The sequence below is a fragment of the Balaenoptera acutorostrata genome, unplaced genomic scaffold, assembly GCF_949987535.1.
Source record: "Balaenoptera acutorostrata unplaced genomic scaffold, mBalAcu1.1 scaffold_701, whole genome shotgun sequence".
In the NCBI taxonomy this organism is placed as follows: Eukaryota; Metazoa; Chordata; class Mammalia; order Artiodactyla; family Balaenopteridae; genus Balaenoptera; species Balaenoptera acutorostrata.
Window position 1 is genome coordinate 12,704 of NW_026645568.1, and position 26,765 is coordinate 39,468.

Below are 26,765 nucleotides of genomic sequence, written 5' to 3' on the forward strand. Positions count from 1 at the left end.
TGCCCTCAGTTCCCTGAATAGGGCTGCACTGTCTTCCTAGGAGGAGCAGCTCACTCATTTTTCCTATTACCCCCACCCCGGCTCCCCGGCCCCAGCTTGTGTTGCAGAAGCTCAATTCCAGGTAAAAGTGGCTGAGAGTTACGGGGCTGTCTTCCTCCACCCTGTCCCCACTTGTAGGGTGGAGACTGTGTTCCACCATGGCAGGCTGAGAACACTAGGGCCCTGATAACTCTTGCCCAGGCTGCTCATAGCATGGGGGTCCCCTGCTGCTAGAGGCAAGCTGAGAAGACCAGAAGCTCCGACCTCTGCCTAGGACTCTTCTTGTAAAGTGAGGATGTCACTTGGAGAGAAGTGGGCCACTATCCTTGCCCTCATGTCCGTGGCAGTGGTGCAGAGGTTTTGCCTGGGGGGCAAGGCAGGCTGTAATGATAGAGAGCTCTGAAGCCCTTCCCACGGAAACTGACTCATTTTGGTACCAAGTATTTGGAAGCTCAAAAGTAAGGATGGTTTCAAAAACAAGGTTACTTTAGTGATAATCAAGAGGAGGCTGGTAGCTCCATGGAAGCAGTAAACTAAACTAGTCCAACTAGAAGTTTGCCAGAGAGAACCATGGAAAGAGACAGCTAAGGAGAGTCGTCATGGGATCATAACAAACCTCAAAGACTGGCCTCAAAGACTACACCTCCTAAAAGGCCTGACTTTAATTGGATCAGACTGTGGAACAATTTATGCCCCAGGGCACTGTTGAAAATAATAGAACAGTCATCTGGCAATTTGTGAAGCCCAACAGCTGGACAGACAGTTTAACAGAGAGATCAGGGAGAGACGGTCACAGAGTGCCCTGCTAAAACCACTGTCATCCCAGGCTGACTGTGCTCGCCCAAGGCTGTACCCTCTGAGGAGCAACATCAGAGTCTGCACACTGTGGGGGAAATATACTTAACTAAAATCGTCTAGCCAAATGAATCGTCTAAACAAATGAACAAGTTAACAATAACAACAAGCCCTGGAAGGGGAAAGGGGTCTCAGTATCCAGAGTTGCTGCAATATATTATCTAAAGTATCCAGTTATCAACAAAAAAATTACAAGATCTGAAAGAAATAAAAGAGTATGACCCATAGATAGGAAAAAACAAAACAAAACAGAACAGGCAACAGAGATTGCTTTTGAGACAACTTAATAGGAAAAGACTTCAAAGCATTTATTGTAAATATAGTCAAAGAACTAAAGGAAACCATGCTTAAAGAAGTAAAGTGTGTAAAGAAGTAAAGTATGAGGACAATGTCTCATCAAATAGAGAAAAATTGGGGAATTCCCTGGTGGTCCAGTGGTTAGCATTCCGCACTTCCACTGCAGGGAGCATGGGTTCAGTCCCTGGTCGGGGAACTAAGATCCTGCAAGCTGCGTGGTGTGGCTCAAAAAAAAAAAAAAAAAAAGAGAAAGAAATCAATAAATAGAAATTATATTAAAAAAGAACCAAATAGAAGTAGTTCTGGAACTGAAAGTACAATAACTGAAATGAAGAATTTACTAGAGGGTCTCAACAGTAGATTTGAAGTGGCTTTTTGATTTTAATCAAAAAGCTTGAAAGTCCATTCATCTGTTGATGAATCAAAAATCTTGAAGATCAAAAATCAAAAAGCTTGAAGATCGATCAATCTATCTATGTCTGAAGAACAGAAAGAAAAAAGGTGAAGAAAAAGAATGAAGAGGCTTCAGAGAAATGTGAAATACCATTAAGTACACCAGCTTTTATGTAATGGGCATACCAGAGAGGAGAGAGAAAGAAGCAGAAAAAATAATTGAAGGAACAATGGCATGGATGAAAAACGTTGATCTACACATCCAAGAAGCTCAACTGCTCCAATTAGGATATAAATGCAAAGAGGAAGATCTAGACAGACGTTTCTCCAAAGAAGACATACAGATGGCCAAAAAGCACATGAAAACATGCTCAACATCACTAATTATTAGAGAAATGCAAATCAAAACTATGAGTTATCACCTCACACTGGTTAGAATGGCCATCATCAAAAAATCTACAAACAGTAAATGCTGGAGAGGGTGTGGAGAAAAGGGAACCCTTTTGCACTGTTGGTGGGAATGCAAATTGATACAGCCACTACGGAGAACAGTATGGAGGTTCCTTAAGAAATGAAAAATAGAGTTAGCATATGATCCAGCAATCCCACTACTGGGCATACATCTGGAGAAAACCACACACCCCAATGTTCATAGCAGCACTGTTCACAATAGCCAGGACATGGAGGCAACCTAAATGTCCATCAGCAGAGGAATGGGGGCTTCCCTGGTGGTGCAGTGGTTAAGAATCCGCCTGCCAATTCAGGGGACACAGGTTCAAGTCCCAGTCCGGGAAGATCCCACATGCCGTGGAGCAACTAAGCCCGTGCGGCACAACTACTGAGTCTGTGCTGTAGCACCCACGAGCCGCAACTACTGAGCCCGCGTGCTACAACTACTGAAGCCTGTGCGCCTAGAGCCTGTGCTCCGCAACAAGAAAAGACACCGCAAGGAGAAGCCTGCGCACTGCAATGAAGAGAGCCCCCGCTCACTGCAACTAGAGAAAGCCCGCACACAGCAACAAAGATCCAACACAGCCAAAAAAAATAAATAAATTTATTAAAAAAAAAAAGATTTATGCACTTAAAAAAAAAAAAGGAATGGATAAAGAAGAGTGGTACATATATACAATGGACTATTACTCAGCCATAAAGAAGAATGAAATAATGCCATTTGCAGGAACATGGATGGACCTAGAGACTGCCATACTGAGTGAAGTAAGTCAGATAAAGACAAATATCATATGATATCACTTATATGCAGAATCTGAAAAAAAAAATACAAATGAACTTCTTTACAAAACAGAAATAGAGTCACAGATGTAGAAAACAAACTTATAGTTACCAGGGGGGAAATGGTGGGGGAGTGATAATTTAGGAGATTGGGATTGACATATACATACTACTGTATATAAAATAGATAACTAATAAGGAGTTAACTGTATAGCACAGGGAACTCTACTCAATATTCTGTAAGGACCTATATGGGAAAAGAATCTAAAAAAGAGTGGAGATATAGATATAGATATATATATGTATAACTGATTCACTTTGCTGTACACCTGAAATTAACACAACATTGTAAATCAACTATACTCCAATAAAAATTAAAAAGAAAATAAATGCAAAGAGATCCACACCCTTAGTAAAGTGCATTTAAAGATTAAATCAATATAGATGTGAATTGTTGGTCTAATTCTTACAGTTATTGTCATCGTTTGCATTGGGAAAAGAGTCTTTACCTTTTTCTCCTTTGTGGCCTAGAGAATGGATCTGGTTATATAATTCCTTTCGTTAAACAAGGTCATTTCAGGGAAATCATAATGTAGATGAAGCTAGCAGTTATGAAATTTTAAATGTCATTATGTGCTGAAAATAAAATATTAAAATAAACTTTTTATCCAGCTTGCAGATTTTGTTACAGTCAGCCCTCCATATCTGTGGGTTCTGTATCCACAGGTTTGGCATCTGCAGATTGAACCAACCGTGGATCAAAAATATTCAGAAAAAAAAAATTCCAGAAAGTTCCCAAACTATTTACACAGCATTTCCATTGTATTAGGTATTATAAGTGTATGGGAGGATGTGCATAGATTATATGCAAATACTATACCGTTTTATATAAGGGATTTGAGCATCTGCAGATCTTGGTATCCATGAAGGGGTCCTGGAACCAATCACCCTTGGAAACTGAGGGATGACTGTATATTGAAACATGGTTGTTTATCAAATATCAGTCTGGGTAAAGAGAATAACAATTATTTTGTTATAATTTAACGTGTAATGTTTTTTGATCTCAGGTAGCTGTAGCCATACCTAATAGACCTCCTGATGCTGTACTTACAGATACCACCTCACTTAATCAGGTAAGAATGTATTTTCGAAAAGTGATAAAGCCACCTGACTCCTGACACTTTTTGATTGATAACTCTGATACCCTGTAATTTTGTGAGTCCAAAAGTAGTGGCTGTGTTCTTCTATGTAATAAAAATAATGGCATATTTCTGTAGTTGAAATTCGTTCTTTCTGAATTTTTACTTAGCAGTTTTTTTCTCCACTAGGTATCAAAAGAAAATGTAAAATGGCTTTTCATTAGTCAATTGAAAAAGCATCATGCTTTGTTGGCAATGGATTGCTTGCCTTAAGGAGACTGCCTAGCTTAGTAGTGAAGAATTTCATTAAAGCCTTAGAGAGCAGGATAAAATAAAAGGCAAATTTCAGTTATCCTTTCTTCTATTGGAAAAGAAAACTGAGCTACATTGCTTCGAGAGAGATTATTTTATGCTAACTTTAGTGGACAGGTACAATAAAGCATCTGAGAAAGGAGTAGATGATTTAATCTCATTTGTTTGGCATAAATAATATGTTTTCTGATGGAGGAGTTAAAATGCCCTGTCAGTTAACAAATTCTGTAAGCATGCAAAGATTTATCTAAGAAGCAAAAGGTGACCATAAAGATGAGAAAAGCAACTTTGTTTTTGAGAGACCTGACGATTCTTCCCTAAGATGGCCAGAATACTAACCATGCAAATATAGAGCAGAATATGTAAAGCTCTGAAGTTATGCTGTGAATAAGCAGGTGATGACAGCACATTATTTGTAAAATTCACTTATTTTTTGATACTAATTTTGATATACTTGATATGAGAACTTCTGCAGGATTTATGTGTGCTGGCAAATAGGAATATAATTTCATGAGCCAGAAAGAATTAAGTTTGGAACATATTAATTGTATTTTTTTATACACTATATAATTGGGTGATAGAACAATACTTTCTACCTCAGATTAGTTTTTGCCTTTAATTGTTCTTCCCATCCCTATTTCTTATCAGTTTCTTAAGAGAGCACTCATATTTATGTTTAATTAAAGCTTCATAGTGAAATTAATTTTATTAGCACACTGAAGAACAGAAGACTTCATGGTTTCATGGTTCAGAAAACCCAGAAATGCTCCATTATTATTCTTGTGTTACTGAAATAATAAAATGTATCTGCTGTAGATAAGAAAAGCTGAATAGTTTCCATGGCTTGAATTTCTTTATACAGTAAGCAGAAAGATTTTCTTGTTTTCTTTTTTCAGATGAATAGAACTTTTTGTTAGCTTTTAGCAGACTTGAGTATTTTGCTGTGTGACAAAGGACAGTTTATAAGTTAACAAATCTTTTTTGTATAAATAATGGGCACCCATCATTTGACAGAGGTTCCTGACCATTTGTATCATATGGTCACTCGAGAATATGATAAAAACTACCGACTGTCTCTTCAAAAACATTTTGCATAAAACTTTGCATAAATTTCAGGGGATTTGTGGGCTGTTTTAAATTGGATCTGTGCTATAGGAGATACAAATCAAGTAGAAGAAGTGTGATCTATTGACAAGGAACTGAAAGGACACTTAGATATAAGGCGTAGATGTCTTCATTTCTAGGGCACCTATTCTAAGCAACGAATGATTAAATACAAGGCTTTGAATTATAGAGTAAGTGCTGTAGACATTCTGAGATGGGCTACTCATTAGAGAATGACATACAGAAGAGTTTGGTAGGAAAGATGGGACTTCTGAACTAAAATGGTGTATAGATCTTCTGTCTTGCCAGGGGTATAAGGCTTGCAGTATGGCCTGGAAGGGGATAAGAACTTAGTAATGATAGCAGAAAAGAGCATGATGTATGTACAAGGAGTAAGAATTAGAGCATTCACACCGGAGAGTGGTGGGAGATGATTGTGGACGAACAGACCTTTAAGGAGAAGTGGAAATGGAACAGATTATGTTGTTATAGCCTAAACTTTGTGCCAGGTATTTAAATTAAATAAGTAACTTTTCAATCAGTAGGGAAACTGGCAACCATAGCTCTACCAATATCACTTCTGGAATATTTTGTTTTTCATGCCTTTAGGAAAATTTCTTCATCTTCAAACTGGTATATAGTACAAGTATACTTCATGGTTTTTCATAATTAATAAAGAGAAAATTATTCCCCGATAATCTAGAAAGACCAAAGAATAAATAGGTAACAGGTGTCAGGCTTTGTATTTGAGGAGAATGAAAACAAGTATCTTTAGTTTCCCTAGATACATATCTCCTACTACTTATTCTAACAATTAGGACCTTAGCTACCATCATTGTTAAATAAAGTTAATCTTTGGAATATTGGTTATACTATCCATTAAAGTATAATTCTTTATTATATTACCATGTGTATTGTAAGTACTTTTAAAATTTTGTTTTGAAACAGTGATTTATTATTTTGCATGACTCTGGGTCGCCTGGGTGGTCCTTGTACTACAAACGGTGTTGGCTGTCACTCATGTGGCTGTTCTCAGACGGCGGCTGGGTGGGGCAGGAAAGTCCCGGATGGCTCTTTCACAAGTGCAGGGTCTTAGTGCTCCCTGTTGGCTGGCGTGCCTCTAATCTCCACCTGGCTTCTTCTCCGGGTGGTGTCTCATCTTCCAGGGCATTTCTCTGTGGCCCTCAAGGGGATTTCTATTTCAATTTCTGGAGCTCTTTCCTGTGTAGCTTCCTCCCTTTCAGTACGTCTGCATTCCAGCTGCCCATTCTCCCAGAACTCTGATCTTTATCTCTTTAACTCTTTGAGACTGTTTTGCTATGTTTCGGTTTCCCTTTTTGCACTGCAGTCTAGAAAGTGCTGTCAGGCAGAGCGCTGTGGCCATTGTAGAGTCCATCTTGTTTGTTTCTTTTCTATCAAGAATCATAATCCTGTCCTGCCTACTGTCCAATGTCTAAGAACAGTATCTCCCTCGCCCACTTAAAAAAAATTTTTTTTTCCTAATTGTTTACAGTGGAAGAGTAAGTTCATTCCACTTATTCCATCTAGGCTGAAAGTGGAAGTCCTATACCTTTTTATATGCCCATAGTGCCCAATTTTCTCATTTATTACTATTTGTTTTCTCAGTTTTTATTGCTGTGCTTTGTTTCCTACTTGTTTCTAACAATTAAAGAGCCTATTTTATTTTCTTGTTTCTCTTTCCCTTACAGTTCCCATTTTGGGGAATGCATTAATTTTACTTTTTCAGAACAATTTAACATTTATATATTATTCTTCCCTCTTCCCCACCTTTGTTTTAGTCTTAGATTTGCAATCGAATATATATCAATCCTTTTGCCAAAGGTTCTCCCATATCTCCTGGTTGGATAAAGCTCCTCCTGTGGTAGGTTCCCCAAGAAGGCCTCGTGTATAGTATTCCTTTGGTTCCTATGTATTTATTTATTTATTAAATAAATTTATTTATTTATTTTTGGCTGCACTGGGTTGTCGTCGCTGCGTGCGGGCTTTCTCTAGTTGCAGCAATCGGGGGCTACTCTTCGTTGTGGTGCGCGGGCTTCTCGTTGTGGTGGTTTCTCTTTGTTTCGGAGCACGGGCTCTAGGCGTGCGGGCTTCAGTAGTTGTGGCACGTGGGCTCAGTAGTTGTGGCTCATGGGCTCTAGAGCACAGGCTCAGTAGTTGTGGCACATGGGCTTAGTTGCTCTGCGGCATGTGGGATCTTCCTGGACCAGGGCTTGAACCAATGTCCCCTTGCACTGGCAGGCGGATTCTTAACCACTACGCCACCAGGGAAGTCCGGTTCCTATGTATTTAAAACTATTTTTCTATACCCTGGATACTCAAAGGACAGCTTGGCTGGATATGAAATCTTGAGTTTCTTAAAATGGTGTTCCATTGTTGCCTGGCTTTCTATATTGCTGTTTAGAAGTCTGATGCCAGTCATTATCTTCCTTTAAGTTACTTGATCTTTATCCTCAAGGGCTTTAGGATTTTTTTTTCCTTCATCTTTAAAAATCTAATAGTTTTACTAGGATAAGTCTCAGTGTTGCTCATTCCAGGTCCGTTTTCCCATGTACCTGGTGGGCCTTTTTAATATGTGTGTTCAGATCTTCTATTTTCAAAAAGTTTTCTAGGGTTATAATTTTAAATATTAGTTCTTATTCATTGTTTTATTTTTATTTCTTCAGGTACTCTTTATGTACATTGGATCTTTTTCTATCTTTCTTCCAACCATTTTCTGTCCTTTTGTAGTTCTTTATTAATCTCATTTCCATTCTCTTGGTTTTTTTCTTCTTTTTCTTCTATGCCCCTTATTAAAATTTTGTTTGAATATGTTCTCCTTTGGGAACATTATAATTTAGTCTTCAATTTCTGGTATGACTTTGATTTTTCTTTTATTTCTTTCCCGAGTTTAATCATCTCTTACTTCATTTCTTCATGTTTGTTGTCCATTTATATTTTTGGTTTTTGAATTTCAGATTCCAGATGTTTATTTCCTATCCCCAAATGCTTGAGTATTGTGTTATCGTTTTCTTCTGTTTGCTAGTTGTTTTGTTTGGGAAAATTGTATTTATTATAATGTTTTGGTTCTTATTTTCTTTTTTAGTCTTATTGTAGCTTTGTACAGGTGAAGATTACTTACCTATATGCATTTTGTAGGTAAAGTTAGTAGTTTGGGACAGTTTACAAGGTTCTTAAAGAAATTCAAGATTGTCATCTGTCAGTATAGCAAAGTGCCTTTTCTTTAATGGATGGCTTTTTGGAGTAAGGCATAGTGGGGAAGTGTTTTATTAAATTTTTTGTAGTTCTCTTTATCCTGCAGGATCATAAATTTCCCCTCTTGCTTCTCTTTCTTCACCATTCGTCTTCGAAGGAGACATCTTTGTTTTATCCTCTTCTTCCTCAGAAGTATTGCCTTTCTAGGACTGCCGTTTGGAGGCCCGTGCACTTTTAATTCTTTTCTCAGTAGTCAGTATTCTAATCTTCCAGGATTCTTCTCAGTATTTTTGTCCTCGAGGTAGACTGTCTGTGTCTCGAAGTGATTTTTCTTTGTTTCCTTTTTTCTCTTCCATGAGCTTCTGCTATACTCCCCCTCCCCACCCCTACCACTCTCTCTAGCAGTTTTGAGAGGGTGCTCACAAGACAGTGCTGCTGGATATAGGTGTTTTTTTTTCTACTTATAGGAATTTGAAGTGTGTGGTTTTTCTCTTCTAATTACACTGTAGGCCTGGGATCTGTGTAGTTTTACTTGTTTTTCTTGTCGATCTGTTTGCTTTTTTAGGGGATGTGAGGATTTGGGAAGAACTAATTCCTGACCTTTTTTATTTAGCATTTGGTTTAACTTAATGTACACTTTAAAAAAAAAATTTACTTATTTATTTGGCTGCATTGGGTCTTAGTTGTGGCACACAGGGTCTTCGTTGCGGCATGCGGACTCTTTCACTGAGACACGTGGGCCCTCTAGTTCTGGTGCGCAGGCTCCAGGGTGTGTGGGATCAGTAGTTACGGCACGTGGGCTCTCTAGTTGTGGTGCGCGGGCTCTAGAGGGTGTGCGCTCAGTAGTTGTGGCGCAAGGGCCTAGTTGCCCCTTGGCATGTGGGGTATTAGTTCCCTGACCAGGGATCAAACCCATGTCCCCTGCACTGGAAGGTGGATTCTTAACCACTGGATGACTAGGGAAGTCCCTAATGGTACACTTTAAATAAATAAAACTAGGAACTAATTTACTCATATATGGAAGATCCTCCCACTTACATTTAATACTCAAGTAAGACAATATAGATCTATTTTTCTTAGTTTGTATGTGTGAATTTTAGTGATTTTTACATCTAGGCAGAAATGAAACACCAAAACACGAAGCTTTTTGCTTTTCTTCTGAAATACGAAAGTCCTTCAGGATATTCAGAAAATAAACCTTGATAGTGTTCTTTATTGTTTGGAGAATGGTTATTTTGCATTATGATTGAATTTAGTCAAACATCCAATCAGTTGACTTTAGTCATTTCTCATCATAGATCTTTTATGTCTTTGCTAATTCTGCCTTCTGTTGGAAGCAATGCTGTCATTGAAATAATATGAAAATTTTCATATTCCTTTAATACGATTTCTTTAGAAAAGTTGTTTCTTTTCATTTATAGGAATGATATCTGTGGGGTAAGAACACTGACACTAATCTTAAAAACTTGATCGTCTTATACTGTTGCTGAAATCTTTTAAATAATCATAATAGTTCACATTTATTGAGGTATGAATATTTATCAAGGATAATGCTCTGTAAGAGTTTGATTAGCCTCTCAGTTTTTTAAATGAGAAGGTTGAGGCTAGGGTGATAAAGAAAATTGCCCACTAATGGCAGAGCTGGATTTGAACCTAGGTCTGTCTGGTGCCAAAGCCCATGATCTATTATGTGTTTGACACCTTCCGCTTTGGGCCCTGAAATTCGTCATTCTTTTACCATTTGTATGCAACATGATGATGTATATTTGCCTAGTGTTTTATTTTTTTTAAAGTGCTTTCTAAAATTTATCATTTAATCTTCTGCCATCTTATACAGAATCTTAAGTCACATCTATATGATAATTGTTGATTTGATTTAATTATTTTTAGAAGCCATATAAAGGGAAAAAATACTGAGTCATTAAAAAAGTGAATAATTTAGAAAACTATCATATAGAGTGATGGGAAAGAGAAAGAGCTTATTAAAATTGTACAAAACATTAAAAAGTAAACAACATTTTCCTATGAATTACAGGAGATGTTATTTTCTGTAAATAAAATTTGTTAAAAAAGAATAATCAATAATTAAAAACAACAAAAACTCATTAAGAAAGTCAGGTATGCTGACTTGGCTAGTCTCTACACAACATCTTAATAGTCTTGGAAAGCTTAACCTAGCAATTGATAAGAGAGAAGTCTAGAGGCAGACCCAAAGTTAATACACAGATACATTAAATACTTACTGTTAGCTCTTTTGTGAATTTCTTCCCTTCAGTACTGAAAAGTACTCTCTCATTTGACCAACGCACAATTTCAATGCTGGGAAGTATGGTGACTTTTTTCCTATTGTTATCTATATCTTTCTGCTAATTGTGCCTTATCTAAGTACAGAAGTGATGTGAAGATCTGGAGTAAGCAGGAATATAATCTTAATGGCAAGTTATTAGTCTGTTTTTTTGCAGGATGAGCTGATCTCAGGATTTAGTATACCCAGTAGAATGAAAGTTTGTGAGAAGTGTGTGATGTTTATATGTCTAGTATTGGGTTACAGGCTTCAATTTAAAACACCCCATTAAGAAAGTTGGCATAAATTTTGCTTGGTTAGAAGAGGCTATAAACATTTACACCTTATCTTCATTGTGTTTTTTTAAAAAATGTGTGTTTATTTTATTTTATTTTTAAAAAATTAATTAATTAATTAACAATTTTTGGCTGCATTGGGTCTTTGTTGCTGTGCGCGGGCTTTCTCTAGTTGCGGCGAGCGGGGGCTACTGTTCGTTGTGGTGCACAGACTTCTCATTGTGGTGGCTTCCCTTTGTTGAGGAGCGTGGGCTCTAGGGCATGTGGGCTTCAGTAGTTGGGGTGCTTGGGCTTCAGTAGTTGTGGCTCGCGGGCTCTAGAGCTCAAGCTCAGTAGCTGTGGCGCACGGGCTTAGTTGCTCCACGGCATGTGAGATCTTCCCGGACCAAGGATCAAACCCGTGTCCCCTGCATTGGCAGGCGGATTCTTAACCAGTGCGTCACTAGGGAAGCCCTTCATTGTGTTTTAACGAGAGTAGATTGATGGATTCCTTTTTGTGAATTTCTCCTTAGGCAGTGGTAACCAGTGTTGTTCCCAGATGTAGTTCTTGGTTCCCCTTCCTATTATTTGACAGTCCTCACGCCTTATGATCTCAGTGGCAGGTGTTACAAAAAGCATTTGATTTACACTTAATCTTTTTTTGTTAGAAATAGTTATTTTTTAATCAAAGCTACTATGAGGTACATTATAATGCATTTCTTATGCAATAATCAGCCGTATTTCCTGTTTTTATTTTAATGTATTCTAAGAAGGCACTGGGTGCTAGTTTCTTTTATAATTCTTTCTCCACAGGCTGCTTTGTACCGCCTCAGTGGAGACTGGAATCCCTTACACATTGATCCTGACTTTGCTAACTTAGCAGGTGAGTTGCTAATAATGTGAGCCAATGAAAATATTAGCTCAGTTATCTAAATAATACTTAAAGCCGTCGCTACTTATGACTGGAAGTTTGAGTAACATTTTAAAAATAGCCCTCTCCTAATATGTTTATGCAAAAGACATGGAAAGGTGGGAAGTAGTGTTCAGAAAATGGTGTACGTGAAATTCAGATTATGGTGGAAGGTAGCTCCTGCTAGTGCAAGGTGTAGGATAGGACCATGGGGATGGGTGTCTGAGTTATCATGAAGGTCAAGGCCATTGGAGGGGAGAGCAAAGAACTGAAAGGTTGAAGAAGGATCATCTACATACATGGATATTGAAATCACTGTGGATGATTTCGTGGTTACAACCAAAGCGAAACAAAATAATTATTTGTGTCCCCAGATCTCTGACATTCCTTCCTTTTTTTTTTCTTTTTTTGTTTATTTCATAATTTTTTTCCCAGGAAGTATTATTTATAAAATATTTTCCATGTTTCTTAACACATTATTGACTGGAGATGTATTAACGCCATAGGCGTTAGTTTCTGCAAAAATCCCCCTGGTCAATAATGTGTTAAATTAGGTGGTATGAGTCAGGCTAATGCAGTTTAAAAATGTATTTTTGAAGTCCTGAATGAACTGTTCTTGGTTTTTAAACATGAAATGTGCCTTTATCTAACTAAATTCTCTCTCTCATTTTTAGGTTTTGACAAGCCCATATTACATGGATTATGTACATTTGGATTTTCTGCCAGGCATGTTTTACAGCAGTTTGCAGATAATGATGTGTCAAGATTCAAAGCAATTAAGGTATGTGTAAATTATTAATAATTTAACTACTTGTTCCTTTTTAGTTTTAGAGGAGTCTTAGTGACTTCATTTAAAAATAGGTACTATCCGAAGTTCTTATTTTTATTATTTCATTGACTTGGCAATCCGCAAGTTCTCTTTTTGTAGCTATAAATGCCTCTATTACACATGCATCATGAAGGATATTATATACAGTTATACTTTTAACAGATTGATTTGATTGTTTTGTAAATTAATTAGGAGCATACATATATCAGCATATATGCCTTAACAAACTCATGATTTACCTGTAAAAATTTATTTATTCATGTTTTACAGTTTTATAATTTGCCTTAATTTAATTGAAAATGTTAAGTGGCTGCATTTGAACTCTAATAAACATGCACCTATATCAGTATGTTGGTTGCATATTGATTTTAGTTTTGCACTTTTTTTTTTGTGGTCACTGTAAATTTCTTTATTTTTTGGCTGTATTGAGTCTTCCTTGCTGCGCGCAGGCTTTCTCTAGTTGTGGCGAGTGGGGGCTACTCTTCATTGTGGTGTGCGGGCTTCTCATTGCGGTGGCTTCTCTTGCTGCGGAGCACAGGCTCTAGGTGTGCGGGCTTCAGTAGTTATAGCACGCGGGCTCAGTAGTTGTGGCTCGTGGGCTCTAGAGCACAGGCTCAGTAGTTGTGGCACACGGGCTTAGTTGCTCCGCAGCATGTGGGATCTTCCTGGACCAGGGCTCGAACCCGTGTCCCCTGCATTGGCAGGCGGATTCTTAACCACTGCACCACCAGGGAAGCCCTAGTTTTGCACTTTTAAGTTAGCTTCAAGTTTTCATCCATTATAAATTGCAAAGAAAACTGACTCTGCACAGTTTTGCATAAATCGAAAGACATACACTTAAAACAAAACAAAACAAAACTTTAAGGCAGTGTCAAATATCTCCAAAAGCTTTTATCAGTTTGTGCTCCTTGCAGCAGTGGAAATTTATTTTCTGATGTCTTGCCTTTGATAACACTGATTATTCTCATTATTATAACTATTTTATAGTTATTATTATAATTATTTTTAAAACCAGCGAATAATATATACACAGAGCAAATAAAATAGTATAGAAAATTAGGAAATAAAAAATGTAATTATTCTGTCCTATACAACAACCCCAGGTCTTATTCCTCAGACTTAATGAGTGCTTTTTTTTTAATTAATTAATTAAATTAATTAATTTATTTATGGCTGTGTTGGGTTTTCGTTTCTGTGCGAGGGCTTTCTCCAGTTACGGCAAGTGGGGGCCACTCTTCATCGCGGTGCGCGGGCCTCTCACTGTCGCGGCCTCTCCCGCTGCGGAGCACAGGCTCCAGACGCACAGGCTCAGCAGTTGTGGCTTACGGGCCCAGTTGCTCCACGGCATGTGGGATCCTCCCAGACCAGGGTTCGAACCCGTGTCCCCTGCATTGGCAGGCAGACTCTCAACCACTGCGCCACCAGGGAAGCCCCTAGTGCTACTTTTAACTGCTTCTCTTAAGTTGTTTTGGTGGTTACCTATATAACTCTACTTAATATGATTATTCTTCTGTGTTTTGATTTGTCAAGATTAAACTATTTATTGATTCTATATTTTGAAAGACAAAGAATTAACTTTTACTAACTATATCTCTACTAATTTTATCATACTACTATTTTTATGAATTTAAGTATAGTCCAGTCTCTGTTTCTTCCTTTTATGCTCTCCAACCTTCCCCCCAAATACCACCCCCCTGCAAAGTGGAAAAGTTTCATATTAAAACATTCTTAACCCTAAAACACATTTTTTTTAAAGGTTCGTTTTGCAAAACCAGTATATCCAGGACAAACTCTACAAACTGAGATGTGGAAGGAAGGAAATAGAATCCATTTCCAAACCAAGGTATGGATAATGTAGTTAGAGGTACATTGTTTCGTTAACCCTCTTCACTGTATCCTATAATTATGTTCCATCCTAGCATTCTTTTGGTTAATATTATGGATATGAGATAAAACTTAGAAAGTTTTTTTTTAAAAAGCAGTGGTAACTTTTAATTGAAAATAAGATGCCTCCGTACCTTGTTTTTTATTTTCTGTTTTTTTTTTTTTTTTTATAGTCCAGGTCTTTTATTTTCTTTACCCCCATCATGCCATGAATTCATAGGGAATGGGCTCCAGCAGTTCAGGCTTCTTTCCATTGGTTCTCACGAAGTGTGCTTCCCTGGGGGAGCAGGCTGGCGCTTCAGCTGAACCCAAGTACCTTTCTCTTTGGCTTCCTTCTTTTTCTGATCATTTTCCTTCACTCGTTTCAGGAAGCTATCTCAGCTCTTAGAGTGCGTAACATGCTCAATACGCACATTAATTCTCTTGGCAAGAATCTTGCCCTTAGCTTGTATGTTTACAATGATGCCAACAGCATGCTGGGTAACATTGTAGACTCTCCCAGTTTCGCCATGGCAACATTTGTGGGGCATTCCTTTTTGAACAGTGCCCATTCCCTTGATATCTACAATATCACCTTTCTTGTAGATTTGCATGTATGTGGCCAAAGGAGCAGCTCCATGTTTTCTAAAAGGCCTAGAGAACATGTAGCGGGTGCCCCTCCTCTTTCTCTTTGTGTTGGTCATTTTGGCAAATTACTGGAAGATGGAGGTTCTGGCCGAAAAGAAGCTATTTTCTGTTTTTTATTCTCAGCTAAATTGGTTCCTGTCTACATAGCATTTCTGAAAACCCAACCAACCATATCTTTTTGGCTCAACCCATCATTCAAGTTGTTGTCAGAATATAATCTTCAGAAAATTAAAGGCATGACTCTCAGACAGATATAAAATGAAAATGTGACACAAATTAACATCTTATGTCACAGAGTCTGGGCTTAATTAATAGTAAGTAACAAGACAGAGTATATCTCCCTATAGAGTTAAGTAATTTTGGGGTGAGGCTGTTAGCAGTGCTCCAGTAAAATACTAAAAGGACATGCAATCAGCCTTTTATAAGTTTTTTACAGATTATTTTTGTTAATACAATTGACCAGGGTGACACTTTTTGGCCTGATCATTTGTACTACATTGATGGTTTGTGTCGAGCAGTTTAAATACCACCACCAACAATAATAACAGCTTAAAGTTGTCGAGTACCTATAAGCAGGCTATCCCATTATTTCTACTATGCGTAACAGCTCTACATTTAATTTAGGAAAATCTAGGTTCAGGTCTCCTAAATAACTTGCTCGTGGTCACGTAGAAAGTGGTGGAGCTGGGATAGACACCCAGGTCTGCCTGGCTCAAGGCTTACTTCCTAGGCCCTAACTTTTTTTTTTTTTTTTTATTGTATCATGATTTCTTTTTTTTTTTTTTTTTTTTAACATCTTTATTGGAGTATAATTGCTTTTGATTGTTGTGTTAGTTGCTGCTGTATAACAAAGTGAATCAGCTATACGTATACATATATCCCCATATCCCCTCCCTCTTGTGTCTCCCTCCCACCCTCCCTATCCCAGCCTTCTAGGTGGTCACAAAGCACCAAGCTGATCTCCCTGTGCTATGTGGCTGCTTCCCACTAGCTATCTATTTTATATTTGGTAGTGTATATATGTCCATGCCACTCTCTAACTTCGTCCCAGCCTACCCTTCCCCCTCCCCATGTCCTCAAGTCCATTCTCTACATCTGCATCTTTATTCCTCTCCTGCCGCTAGATTCTTCAGAACCAATTTTTTTTTCTTTTTAGATTCCATATAAATGTGTTAGCATACGGTATTTGTTTTTCTCTTTCTGACTTACTTCACTCTGTATGACAGACTCTAGGTCCATCCACCTCAGTAAAAATAACTCAATTTCGTTTCTTTTTATGGCTGAGTAATATTCCATTATATATATGTGCCACATCTTCTTTATCCATTCATCTGTCGAAGGGCACTTAGGTTGCTTCCATGTCCTGGCTATTGTAAACAGTGCTGCAATAAACATTGTGCTACATTTGTCTTTCTGAATTATGGTTTTCTCAGGGTATATGCCCAGTAGTGGGATTGCTGGGTCATATGGTAGTTGCATTTTTAGTTTCTTTTTTTTTTTTTTTTTTTCCACACACACACACTGTATTTTATTTTTACAAGAGATAAATAGACTGACACCAAGCATTGTACATGGATGACCACAACAAAAGCAACAATGATTGCAATTACCAAACATGAAACACACTCATACTATGTCATAATATTGACATTCAGTCCAGTAATCCTCCACTGTAACAGCTCCTTTACTTTGCAGTGAAAATTGATTTGTATATTCTTTGCCTCTGAGTCCTTGTGGGATTTTTTTTTTAATTCAGACAGATAGTCACAAAAATTATACTCATCCTCATCAGTTCACTCAGTCCCATGTAATTAATTTCTTTTTTATCTTGATCTTTTCTTAGCACTTTTATGAGTTCATCAGTTTTTCATTAGAGTTCTGAAAATGCTTATTCATTCAGTTCAGCAGTACAGTCAGTTACCAGAAACCTGTAGTTGTCAGAGTCTTTTCCATGAGTTTCTTGAAGATGAAACCCTTTTGTAGGAACATATTTGCAAAATCATCAGAGTACACCCAGAACTGTCTGTAAATGACAAAAGACTTAAAAATGACCATGGTTAAAGATTTGATGAAAGTTCATAATAATGCAGTTGACAAGAAAATTAGTTATTTCTGAGATATACATTTTAAAGTAATAACTAGGATTATTACTTATAACATTATACCAGAACATATAAGATTTTTAGAAGTTTCCTGTAATGACTGAAACATTTATATTAACATATTTCCATACATATTTCCATACAAATACAAATATAAGATTTTTAGAAATTTCATGTAATGTCTGAAACATTTATATTAACATATTTCCATACAAATAACCCAATGAAAGTTTAGTATTAGTTGTTTTGTTTGTTTTTTTATACTGCAGGTTCTTATTAGGCATCAGTTTTATACACATCAGTGTATACATGTTAATCCCAATCGCCCAATTCAGCACACCACCATTCCCACCCCACTGCAGTTTTCCCCCCTTGGTGTCCATATGTCTGTTCTTTATATGTTATAGACTTACTTCTTTGTTGGCTATGTAGTTTGTAAATATTTTCTCCCAGTCTCTAGCTTGACTTCTTATACTCTTTTTTTTTTTTTTTTTTTTTTTAAATTTTATTTATTTATTTATTTATTTATTTTTGGCTGTGCTGGGTCTTCGGTTCCTGCGAGGGCTTTCTCCAGTTGCGGCAAGTGGGGGCCACTCTTCATCGCGGTGCGGGGACCGCTCTTCATCGCGGTGCGCGGGCCTCTCACTATCGCGGCCCATCCCGTTGCGGGGCACAGGCTCCAGACGCGCAGGCTCAGCAGCTGTGGCTCACGGGCCCAGCTGCTCCGTGGCATGTGGGATCTTCCCAGACCAGGGCTCGAACCCGTGTCTCCTGCATTAGCAGGCAGATTCTCAACCACTGCGCCACCAGGGAAGCCCGACTTCTTATACTCTTAAAAGAATCTTTCACGTAGCAAATGATTTTAGTTTTGATAATGTCTAGTTTACCTATTTTTTCCTTTTATGGTTCATCTCTTTCCTGGTTTATTGCAATAGGCCCACTGTTCTCTCTGATTCTGACCTTGCCTCCCAAAAGTCTGTTCTTAACAAAGCAATTAGAGTGATCTTTTAACATGTAATTTCTCATTTAAAACTCTCCAAGCTTCCCATGTCACTCAGAGTAAAAGCCAAAGTTTGAGCAGTAGCCTCTAAAACCCTATATAATTTGGTTCCTCATTATCCCTCTGACTTCCCCTCTTACCACTCTCTCCCTCCCTCAGCCACACTGGCTTTCTTCCTGGTATTCAAACAGGCCAGGCAACCCCTGACCCAGACTCCAGTCTCTTTTTGCCTGAAAAATGTAACCTTGGCTCTAAGCTCCCTTATTGCCCTCAGGTACTACTGAGATGAGGCCCTTTTAGTGAAGCCTTCCATGATCTCCCATTCAGCATAGAAATTGCCCTATTTCCTATAGTCCCATATCCAGTTGCTTGTTTTCTTTTTCATCATGGTACTTGCAAATATCTAACCTACTAGGTATTTTACTTATTTAAAAAAAATGGTCTATCTTCTCCTCTAGAATTAAGCTCCTTGAGAGAAACTCTTTGCATCTTTTTTGTTCTTAAATGTTCAAGTACAGAATCTAGAGAGCCTGGCACATAGTAGGGGCTAAATAACGGTTTCTATAATGAAGAATGGACAGAGAAATGAAGGAATGACAAAAGTATGTCCCAACCTAGCTGGGGCTTGCTGTGATGAACCCATTGGCTCTAGGTTGGAGAACCTGAGCTGGTACGTTTGGAATCATCTTTCCTTTTCTGAGGAGAGGTTCATTTCTTTCAGAAATTCAGGGTCTAAGAAAGATGCCTTAAGAATCATCCTCCTTGGAATGACGGCATTAGAACTTCTAATGAAAGTTCAGCTCCTAAGGAAGTGGTGATTATCACCGGTTGTTAATACTCTTTGTTGAATGGTTGGTGAGGAGCATTGTGGTTCCTCATCATTATGGATGGAGGGACCAAGCTGACAGTACCTGAGCTCACTGATCAATCTTAACTTCATTAAAAACCGGACAACTTTTTGTACTTACTGTTGCAAAGCAATAGGAAGGTACACAGCATCACTTATAAAATAATCTTGTAGTAACATGAAATCGAATCTAAATCTAATTAATTCTCTAGCTATAACTACCTGTTTATAAGGAAATCGAGGTAATAGGGAACATCTTAAATGACATCACAGGAATACAATCAACAGACTCCTGTGGAAAATTCTACAGGATAAATTACTTAGTTTCTTCAATAAATCGGTGCCAAATCAAAGGGAGGGAGAACTGTTGTAGACTAAAAGACACATGGACATATTGCAAGGCGTGGACCTTCTTTAGATCTTGATTTCAATAGATCATGTATAAAAAAGACATTTAAACACATTTGGAGGCAATTGAGTATGGCTTAGTTATTGTGGTAAAAGAAATGATGATTAAATTTGTTGGGCGAGAGAATGATGTTATGTTAGAAACAAGTTTTTATCTGTTGGAGGTAAATACTGTGGCATGTAAGGAGAAATGACATAATGTCTGAGATTTACAATAAAAAACAGCACTTCCCCCACCCTCCCCAAACTCCTAAACCAAAATAAATACACAAAGAAATGAAAGTGTGCAAGTGAGTGAGTGTGTTTGTGTGTGTGTGTGTGTGTAGCAGAAGAAGAATGGCAGACTTTTGATAATTGTTGAAACTGGGTGATGGGTAAATGGTGCTGCATTCCTTTTATATCATTCTCTTTACTTTGTGTATGTTTGAAAATTTCTACCACAAAAAAATTAAGAAAAAAAATCCTCCTTGTCCCTTCTTTTCTAGAGATTTTCCAAGAAGCAGGAAGATTGAATCTCATCAGCAAACCCTCACAAGGCTGAAGTTGTCCTCTCTTCACTCTCTCGGTGCCTGAAACTTTAAGTCATTCTGCAGTGCCTTTTCAAATTGGGACCCGCCTCAGTCCATGTGGTATTTCTAATGAAAGCAGTGACTTCTGGGAGGCTACCTCATCCCGTGCACCAATCTTCCCACTGGATCATCCTGGCCACTACCTCAAAATGAGGTGTCTCTAATTCTAGAGTGGAATCAGGAGGATCCAGATGCATTGCCACTTATAACTGGTATAAATTACAGCCCACAAGCAGAGGTGTGCAAGAAATAGTACGAAAATTTTTTTATAACTCCATGTAATTTGTATTTGAAGCCTTGATCCTGCTGGTGTCCTGTTTGGATTTCCGCCATCCCTATTTGGAAGTCATACAGGGCCAAGGTTTTGAGGGAGTGGGTGGAAGCATGATCATTGTGGACTGGAGCCCACAGTTGTAAGTGTAGATGCCCATCAGCTCGGGGGCCGTGCCTCCTGTAGGTTTGGTGTCTCCTGTGCCATGCGTGGGGCAGGTTGCCATGATTCTGCTTGTATGCACACTACAGCCATCTCCTTTTGGAATTTTTGCTCCATTTACCCCTCCAGCCACACTTGAGAGGCCTTTTCTCCTCCGGGATTTACAGACATCTCTCTCTGACTTAATTAGCACATTTCAACACTCCAGTAGGGAAACAAGACAGTACCTAATTTCAAAAACCTGCTTCTGTTATGTTTCTGCTCAAGTATCCTCTCTTTTCCATGGAGTTTGGGATTTTAGAAATAAAAGCCAAGATGATCAGCATGCTATTTCTGCTATGCCCTGCCGGGCTCTTCCACTGGCCAGTGAACATAGGGTCTGCTACCCACTTGAATGCAGAAGGGAAAACGTGAAATAAAGGAAGAAAAGGAAAAAAATGAACAGGAAAAGATTAACATCTCAAAGTATCCTGCCACATTTGAAAGATGTGAGAGTTGAATTCATGGGAAAGGTTCTGCTGGGAAAAAGGAGTTGTTCTTGAAAATGGGGTCTGTGCTGTTGCAGAGACTGTTGAACCTAGGTCCACAGAATGCTCTGATGTCATCACTGAGGTTAGAGAATTCTGCTGTAGGCCTGGCAACCTTTGAAACTTAACAGCCCTGGTGAGCACTAAGCAGTACTGCTTGTTCACTAAGTGGTCCAAGTTGTTCAGCCATTTAGGAGACTTGACTATTTTTATTTGTATTGAATCATTTCAACGGATTTCCCAAAAGCCAAGAAGGGCCAACCTGTAGGGAAGAGGAGGAGTTGGACGTGAGGCATCTTCTAAGGGAATCTTCCAGTTGGTACGATGAGACGGCGACAAAAGAGGAAACATCTGGAAAGTGAAGAGTCCCAGGAAACTGCCGAGAAGGGAGGAGGTATGTGGGGGGCAACTTGTGGGGGGAACATGGGTTTCTGCCAAACTGAGCCTTCTCTAGGAAGGGGGGTACTGAGAACGTGTCACCTGTGAAGCAGGGTGCGAGAGACCTTGTCTCACTGATGCTGCCGTATCCACGCAGAGGGTCCCTGTGGTGTGAGACGGCACAGAACAGCCAGGTGCCCCTGGGAGATGGGAGGTCAGCTCCGCTGGTCTGAGGACCCTCTCCTGGGGCTGCCGGGCCTGGAGCTTTGTCGGACTCACAGCAGGCTGCATCCTGCTTGCACAGACCTAGAGGTGCAGCTTTTCTCAGTCCCCGAGTTCTCTCTTATTCTCTTTGATCTTCCCCTGGGGTCACGAGGTGGGGGGTGTGAAGGATGCAAGGATGCTGAGAGAGACCCATGAGCTGCTTGGCCCCTTTTACCAAAGTGGAAAGAGAAGCCCCATGAGTTGAAGGCCTTGTTGAAAAGTATCTTGAGAAGTGGAATGCAGTTCGAAAGGAGATTGTTTGTCTAGGGATGGTGTCATTGAAAGCAAGGAGGTTTTATTCCTTCGACAGGAAGAATTTCTCAAAGGAGATCAAGGGAAGGGAAGGGCTTTCCAGAGACTGAGCCCGCATGGGCGGGGGTGAGAGATGTCCTCAGGGTCCTGCGGGGAGCTCTGAGAGCCACGGGCCACCTGGTGCCTGCGTGCCTTAAACGTAGGCGAGTAGCTTGCCCTGGGAGAGGGGTGGTCACGTGAGGAAGTGGGGCAGAGTGGAGCCTACCCCAGACTTCCAGCTGGAGGCCTCTGCCCCAGATTAGAGCCCAGTAGCTCCTACCAGGCCTAGGGTCCTGGAGACTAGGATGGGCCCTGGGAGTGGAGGTCTAGACAGCAGGCAGATTTTCAGGCAGTGGCTGGGACAGGCTGGGGAAGGCAATGACTGCCCCTGTCTCACCATTCAGAATATTTTTCTCTATGTTCCAGTGTGTGTGTGTGTGAGTGTGAGTGTGTGTGTGTGTGTGTGGTAGTGGAGAGAAGAGCGGGATGAATGGGGGTAGAGTGCTCATCAGATATAAAGTCTGCATGGTAAAGTTCTTGTCACCCTGCCTGGACCTGGGTGACACTCGGTGTATGTAAGAGTGTGTACAGAATTCTTGTTAGGGGTGTTTTATGAGGCAGTAACTCATACACCCATGTACACTCTGATACAGCAAATATATCACACACCCCACATATAACTTCCTTATTAAACCACACACAGCACATGTAGGTATATACACGCATCACTCCTGTACTACGTTCTCATACAACCCACCTGTGTCACAATCCTCTCCTCCAACACCAAACGCTGGAGATGAGATATGTATATAGACACACACACTATATATATATGACACACACACTATATATATATGTATCTCCTCAACTCTCGCAAACACAGCTAACTTCAGCTATCTCTAAATACCTCTGTAAGAACCAGTCACATGTCATACACACCACACTTCTAACACATTCTTTAGTGATGCCAGACCCGCTTTGTACAAACCACAGTAAAGCACAGTCTCACTAACCCATGTCAGGGTTGCCAGATAAAATATGGGCTGTCCAGTTAAATTTGAATTCCAGATAAACAACAAGTAATTTTTCAGTATGAGTATGTCCCAAATATTGTATGGGCCATACTTACACGAAAAATAAGTAAGACCAAATACTGCATGGGAATACTTACACTACAAAATTATTCTGGGTTTATCTGAAATTGAAATTTAACCGGGTGCCCTGTATTTTTGTTTGCTAAGTCTGGCAACCCTTATATACTTACCGCCAGCTGATGTGTTATATTGATTGTATTGTTGTTTAGTGTTTGTCTTCCTCTACTAGAATGTGCAGCCTTACCAGAGACTAGAACAATGGAAGAGTGCCGGATACATAGGAGTAGCTGCTTACTGAACCTTGGTGAATGAATGAATGAACACACACCATAAATACAAGCCACACCGTGTGATGAGGAAAAGTTACATGTCCCAGAATTCCTGACTTGTGAACAGAAATCATGCACACAGAGGCCACAGATACAGATACACACATCTGCACTGTGCTCCCCACGCCAACCCCACACTTACCACAGACTTAAGTGATAGACATCACTCACTCTTCACACATACTCACAGTCACCACCTAGGCCCACATTACCCACAAGACACTGACAGAATAAGTATTGATTTTAATTAAATACTGGAGTATCCACTGGGAGCCACACTCTCAACTGTGTGTATTCACTGCACCTGACACATGTCAGACCGTCAGTAAATATTTGTGGACAGAGGATTGAGGAACCCACCCTGAGCCTTTCATTCCTCCCTCAGGAATCTCGAAGTCACAAGAGGATCCCCCTCAGCTTGGATCTCCTGTGGTGGCCCAAGGCTGCAGCCCAGGGGCAGGGGAGGTCCCCTCTGCCTCTGAATACTTCTGTGCTTCTTCTCCACGCAAGCTCATCCGTGGTGGTAAGGGCGCGGGGCTCCTCAGGTGAGGGGCTGCTTGGCTGGGAGGCAGGAGGCACACAGATCCCAGGGAGGCTGAGAGGAAACCCAGGGTCATCAGAGGCGCTGAGGGCTCTGTGGAGGAGCCTGAGCAGGATGGCTGAGCTGTACGAGGGCGTGGATCTCAGCTGAGTCGGGGGGCGTGTGAATCCTGGTACCACCATGGTGGGGAAGTTAAGGAGCAGGGGCCGGAAAGGTCTGGGCTTGAGGTGGAGGGCAGAGGGACCAGATTAAGCATCTTCAGAGGAAAATGTAGGGTTTGCCTTTGCCTTTGCTTCCTGAGAAGGACAGAGTTCTTCATCATAGACCTCCAGCCTGAGAGCAGGACCATCCAGCTGAGGTCCACCCAGCTCACACATACATCCGCTCTCCAGGCACAGCCATTCTCAGTGCACACGTAAACCCCAAGCACGTGATCCACAGTGCTCCTCTCCTACACCCCCATTCCACAAGTAATGCACCACCGATATTCCCAAACTCACACTCCTCGTAGTACACGCATCCTCCCACATCCCTCACATACCACAGCCCTCACCACCATACTCCACACCCCTGTATATAGCCACCGCTCCAGTATCCCCCCACACGCAGATGAAAAGCCCACAGATGACACCAGATACACCACTCCATCCTACGGCCAACAGACACCAAGCTCATGACACAGCTACCTCATGCAAATGTCCCTCTCTCATCTACCACACCTGCTCCCTCAGCTTCCAGCATGGCCCGAGCATGTTATTATGTTTTTAATTTCCTTTCCCAGGAATCTGGAGATTACATCGAGACACTCCCCGGCCTAGAGCACCCCTAGCCCGGGTTCAGGAAGAAGGGGAGACCGCTCCCCCACCACAGTGTGTCGCCTTCTCATCCCCTTCATTCAGTAAGACCTCTCTGTATACAAACAAAGAGGAAAGAGGCATGAAAATATACTACATGCGGGTGAAAACGATCAAGGGTGTAGCTGTCTCCTGGGAGACAGAGAAACCCTTGGGGTTGCTAGAAAAGCGGCTGAGGATAGAAGAAGTGACCCTTCCTGAGGATGTGCGGGTAGGTTCTCCCCGCTCTGCTGTGTCCACCAGAAACCGCCTGTCTGACAGTGAGCCCACTGGGGCGGAGAAAGAGTGTGAGGAAAGGGCAGAGCCATACAGCCCATCAGGGTCAGCTGCAGTCCAGGAGAGACCCAGGGCCAAGACACCGGACTGGCTGGTGACCATGGAGGCCGGCTTCAGGTGCATGGCCTGCTGCCGGGTGTTCCCCACCTTGGAGATCCTCCGGCAGCACGTGCGGTACGGCGTCCAGGAGGGCTTCAGCTGCCATGTCTTTCATCTCACCATGGCCCAGATGATGGGCGATGTGGAATCCGAGAGCACCACCGAGGAGGAGGCGGAGGAGGAGGAGAGGAGGAGGAGAAGCAAGGAGCAAAGGAGAATGAGGAGGAGCAGCCCACGGGGGAAGACCTCAGCCCGAGGAGACCGTGGAGCCAATGTCCAGGCTGCGTGTTACATTCTCCGAAGGACAGGAAGTGAGCAGGGGCTGGGGCTGCGGAGGGAGCTGTACCTTCTCCGAGCCAGTCCCATCTCTCCACCCCAGACTCATGCTTCCATAAGGGAGAGTTGGGGGCTTTAGCACCTCAGGGGGAACTGAAGGGGAGATAACCGGCTCCCGTGCTTCTGGCCCAGTCATGTAATAATAAAGTCATGACTGTAAGTGGGAATTGATCCTGAGCTTTTCAGCTTCCACAGGAAATTCTCTTTAGCGAAGAAGTGTTTTTCTCTCTTTTGATTTCCACACAGCAACTGAGATTCATGGGACAAGATCCTAGAAGACGGTGTGGCCTTCTGTTGGAAGAGGTAAGGCTTGAGGCTGGCACAGTCTTCTGAGCCTATGTCACGAGGGCCCCGAGGAGTGTAAGGGAAGGGGCCGCAGAGATGTGCTGGTTTATCTAATGGCTCTGCAGTTGCATCAACTTGGGACACACCCAGCACTTCCAAAGGAATTGACCTCTGTTGACTTAAACAAGAATGTGGAGCGTTTTGACTAGGAGTTTTCTCAGGGTCTGCATGATGGACCTCAGCTCTTAAGAGGACGTACTGCCAGCAGCTCCTTCTCGGCAGAGAGAGCCAGGGGTGGTCTGAAGAGAGGACAGGGGGCCCCGCAGGACCAGAAGTTTGAGGTCTGAGAGCCTGTGGCCTGAGCTGAGATCTCACCCTGACCAGTGTACCTAGCCTTCTGGGACAAAGGGAAATGTGAAAGGGAGTCAGGTGGAAATGAGGTCCCCCGAGATATGGAAATGTTCCAGAAGCTTCGTTGTGCGGTAGTTGATCTGGAGCCAAGCTCACTGTGGTGTGTGTGGCTCTGAGCTTTAAGGCAACGCTGGAGGGTAACCCCGACCAGCAGAGCTTATAGTGCTTCTTGTCTCTTCCTGTTCTGCCTCATTTGTTTTATCCCTTCCAGGGAGAAGAAAGGACCCTCGGGATAGTAGTAGCAGACAGAGTGCCAGTGGTCTGAAGGAGGATGAAGGGCCCAGCACTCAGTCTAACATCATATGACAGTCTAAATATCATAGGCAATAA

At 40.9% G+C, this 26,765-nt stretch overlaps 1 protein-coding gene and 2 pseudogenes across 1 annotated transcript; 2 read left to right on the top strand and 1 right to left on the bottom strand.

Moving 5' to 3' along the window:
- The first annotated feature begins 425 nt into the window (after window positions 1-425).
- LOC130706626 (peroxisomal multifunctional enzyme type 2-like) lies at window positions 426-21,188 on the top strand. Its single transcript, XM_057539321.1, has 6 exons — window positions 426-497; window positions 3,882-3,947; window positions 11,955-12,024; window positions 12,726-12,832; window positions 14,637-14,723; window positions 20,234-21,188. Exons 1-6 carry the CDS (start codon window positions 426-428, stop codon window positions 20,258-20,260), a joined length of 429 nt encoding a protein of 142 aa, XP_057395304.1. The 3' UTR covers window positions 20,261-21,188.
- Window positions 14,966-15,450, bottom strand: LOC130706625 (60S ribosomal protein L21-like; annotated as a pseudogene).
- LOC103014963 (protein FAM170A-like) lies at window positions 20,903-25,998 on the top strand (annotated as a pseudogene).
- Window positions 25,999-26,765: the final 767 nt, after the last annotated feature.

Bases quoted from the DNA above. Each gene is read 5' to 3' on its own strand.
- LOC130706626 (XM_057539321.1), top strand. From the start codon at position 426: ATGATAGAGAGCTCTGAAGCCCTTCCCACGGAAACTGACTCATTTTGG. The intron at 498-3,881 runs GTAAGGATGGTT...TTTTGATCTCAG, and splicing joins AAGTATTTGGAAGCTCAAAA to GTAGCTGTAGCCATACCTAA. The intron at 3,948-11,954 runs GTAAGAATGTAT...CTTTCTCCACAG, and splicing joins ATACCACCTCACTTAATCAG to GCTGCTTTGTACCGCCTCAG.